The sequence below is a fragment of the Otolemur garnettii genome, unplaced genomic scaffold, assembly GCF_000181295.1.
Source record: "Otolemur garnettii isolate 467f Iridium unplaced genomic scaffold, OtoGar3 scaffold00038, whole genome shotgun sequence".
Classification (NCBI taxonomy): Eukaryota; Metazoa; Chordata; class Mammalia; order Primates; family Galagidae; genus Otolemur; species Otolemur garnettii.
The window spans coordinates 2,968,050-2,970,900 of record NW_003852433.1 but is presented as its reverse complement, the minus strand read 5'-3'; the positions used below and the strand labels follow the sequence as shown (position 1 = coordinate 2,970,900).

At 43.8% G+C, this 2,851-nt stretch overlaps 1 protein-coding gene across 1 annotated transcript in view; it reads left to right on the top strand.

Moving 5' to 3' along the window:
- Positions 1-2,851, top strand: part of TTC28 (tetratricopeptide repeat domain 28) — a 472,107-nt gene that overhangs the window by 374,965 nt on the left and 94,291 nt on the right. The window contains exons 8-9 of the mRNA XM_023513262.1: positions 548-657; positions 2,420-2,549. Coding sequence (XP_023369030.1) covers positions 548-657; positions 2,420-2,549 — 240 coding nt within the window. The remainder of the gene's footprint in view (positions 1-547; positions 658-2,419; positions 2,550-2,851) is intronic.

The window sequence follows — 2,851 nt, the reverse complement described above, 5'->3', positions numbered from 1 at the left end:
ATCAGAAACAGAAGGCAGGGTCAGGCTGTGTATGTATTCTGCTTTTAGGAGAACATCATATGTGTCTCCCCTCATCGCTGATTAGATCCTTTGCACGTGAGATAGGAAAAAGTGTTATCTTGGCTTTTGCATTTAACTGTCAGGAAGAGCTTTCTCAGCCAGGGAAATTTGACGAATCAGTCAGATAAATTTATCAGCCAGGAGTTTTATTTGCAAAGCTAAGGATTTCACATCTGGGAGGGCGGCCAGGTGGGGTTTCATTTGTTTCAGTGTTTCTGCCTGCCCTACAGACCTGTCTCCTGCTGATAGCCATCACCTAAGCTCTTGCTGGGGCATCTTGAAGTGTCCTGGAAATGTCACTACCAGCGCTGAATTTGAAGAGAATGCTTATTCTGCTGTGGCAGCTTCAGCTCTTGTCCTGCATTTTATCTGTCTTTGCTGTTAACATTCTTTACATACACCTGAAGCAAGTTACCCTCTGGGACTCCTTGGGAGAGTGGAATTATCTGTCTTCTGTGTTTCCTTAAATTTCTCTGTCTGGTTTCAGGTTTAAGGTTAGCTGAACAATTGGGTCGAAGAGAAGATGAGGCAAAAATTCGCCACGGTCTTGGCCTGTCCCTTTGGGCTAGTGGAAACCTGGAGGAGGCCCAACACCAGGTGAGCAGGAAAACCCCTGACACAAGTGGATTTTGTTTCCAGAAGCATGGAAGACCTGGGGATTACTGTCCTAGTGGTGATGGCGTTTGCCAGAGGTGCTGACCTGTACTGTCGAGTTAATGTGTAGGATTTCCCGCCTGTCCCAACTCGGAAGTGTTTTCTTGCTCGTTTGTGTGATAGATTTCTCAGTAATTTCTTTGGAATTCTTGTTTTATGTGCTGTTGCTCCTCATTAAACTTGAATATGAAATCATAATCATTTCATAACAGAGGTATTATAAAAGAATTCCTAGCTGTGGATTTAATGCCTTGGTAGGTTTCTAGACATATAGATATGATTTCTCTCTCTCACTCTGTCGTGGTAAGTCTGTCTTTCTCTATTTGTATTGATAGTTGAAGAGAAGTCATTGTTATGCTGGCTCTGGAGATGAGAAGCATCCCTAGAGCTGTGGGCTTCCTCTGTTAGGTAGGAGGAGTAGTGAGATGGCTGCACCTGAGATTACACACACATCGGATAGCCAGGTGAGGTGGGCTCGGCAAAGGGGGCACAAGGATCAGGAAGCCAAGCCTCCTGACCACAGTGTTCATGAGAGATGAGGACGTGATGTGGCAATTTGTGCCAAAGCATCCCACACTGTTAGGGTATTTTATTGTACTCTTAAAACTATTAAAGGCAATTTAAAGAATTAATTCTCTAATTTCCGGGTTGCAAAAATTAAATCTTGTGAATTTGCAATTTTCAGAGTATTTTCCGCTCACTGAATTTATTCCTCAGAATAACCCTGTGAGGTAGAGTCACTATCTTCTTCATAGAAGAAAGAAACTGAGGCTCCAACTCTTACCAAAAGTCACACAGCAAATTAGCAGCAGAGTTAGGAACACGTTCTTCTCTCTCAGCTCTCTCCTGGTCTAAATCCCTTAGTCTTAGAATTGTTCCTTTTAAGTTTAGATACATTTAAAGTTTGATCCTGTGTTTCTAACATGTAATTATCAGAGTGAGAAAAGTCTTGCAGCCTTAGTGCTAGAGAAACCCATTAGAGCAACAGGGCATTGTCTCTGTGTGGAATGTCAACTTTCTAGTCACTGGTGTGTCCATGTGAGCAGGTGTGACTCCTTGGAAGCTTGTCCAGTGAAGACCTGACCCTGGGGCAGTGCAGTAGAGGGCAGTGCTTGATTCAGCTCTGTAGCACTGAACCACCTGCAAAATGTTTTGTCTAATGTTTTTGCCATTGGGGTCTGCCTGCCAGGCTGTGACAGTGATAATTTTCCCAAGCCTGTGTGCCCCATTGCAAAAAACTATCTCCTCCTGAAGAGCAGTGTGGCACTCTCTTCTCCTGACAGTGTGGCACTCTCTTCTCCTCAGCCATACCTAAGGAGCCATTTCCAGCATATCTGTTCCACCCCCATCCTTACTCATGGTGAGGCATGCATGTGGTGAACTATGGTTGCCTGATAACAAGAGGAGAGGTTTTTTGTTTTACTAAAAATCAGCACTTAGTTGGATTAATAGCTGATTCTTTTTTACATTCTTCAAACTGTAAATTTAGAATCCCTATATTTTAGATCCCCTTTATATATCAAAAATTGATTATATAAGTTATAATTGACTGGGTATGATCTGATGCTTTTTCAGGTCCACAGGACCTATCTGGAAATAAAGATTCACCCTTTCAAACCTTTAAAAATGTTTAGATCGTATACCAAGACATGAGCAAAAGTTTTCTTTTCTGGCAATGGATGATGTTTTTCATCCCTACTTACAGCTTTACAGGGCATCGGCCTTGTTTGAAACGATCCGGCACGAGGCACAGCTGAGCACTGATTACAAACTGTCCCTCTTTGACCTGCAGACATCGTCCTACCAGGCCTTGCAGCGGGTGCTTGTCAGCCTAGGTGAGACTGCGTGGGGTTCCTGTTGGGTATGTGCATTTGCTGCCCTTACATCCAAGTCGGTTAGTGACCACTGTGACAAAATATGATTTGTTGTCACAACAGTCTATGAAGCTGGAACACAACCAGCCATTGAACATCCACTGATTTCTTCAACATAGATGGGTAGAGCACCTACTTCGTGCTGAGTGCCAGCCCTGGGGATTTACGGTCAAGAAGGCCTAGTTCCTGACCTCAAGGAGCTCTTAGCCTGGCAACAGACATAAGTCATTGAGTCTAGGACAGTGTGATTGGCACTGGGATGG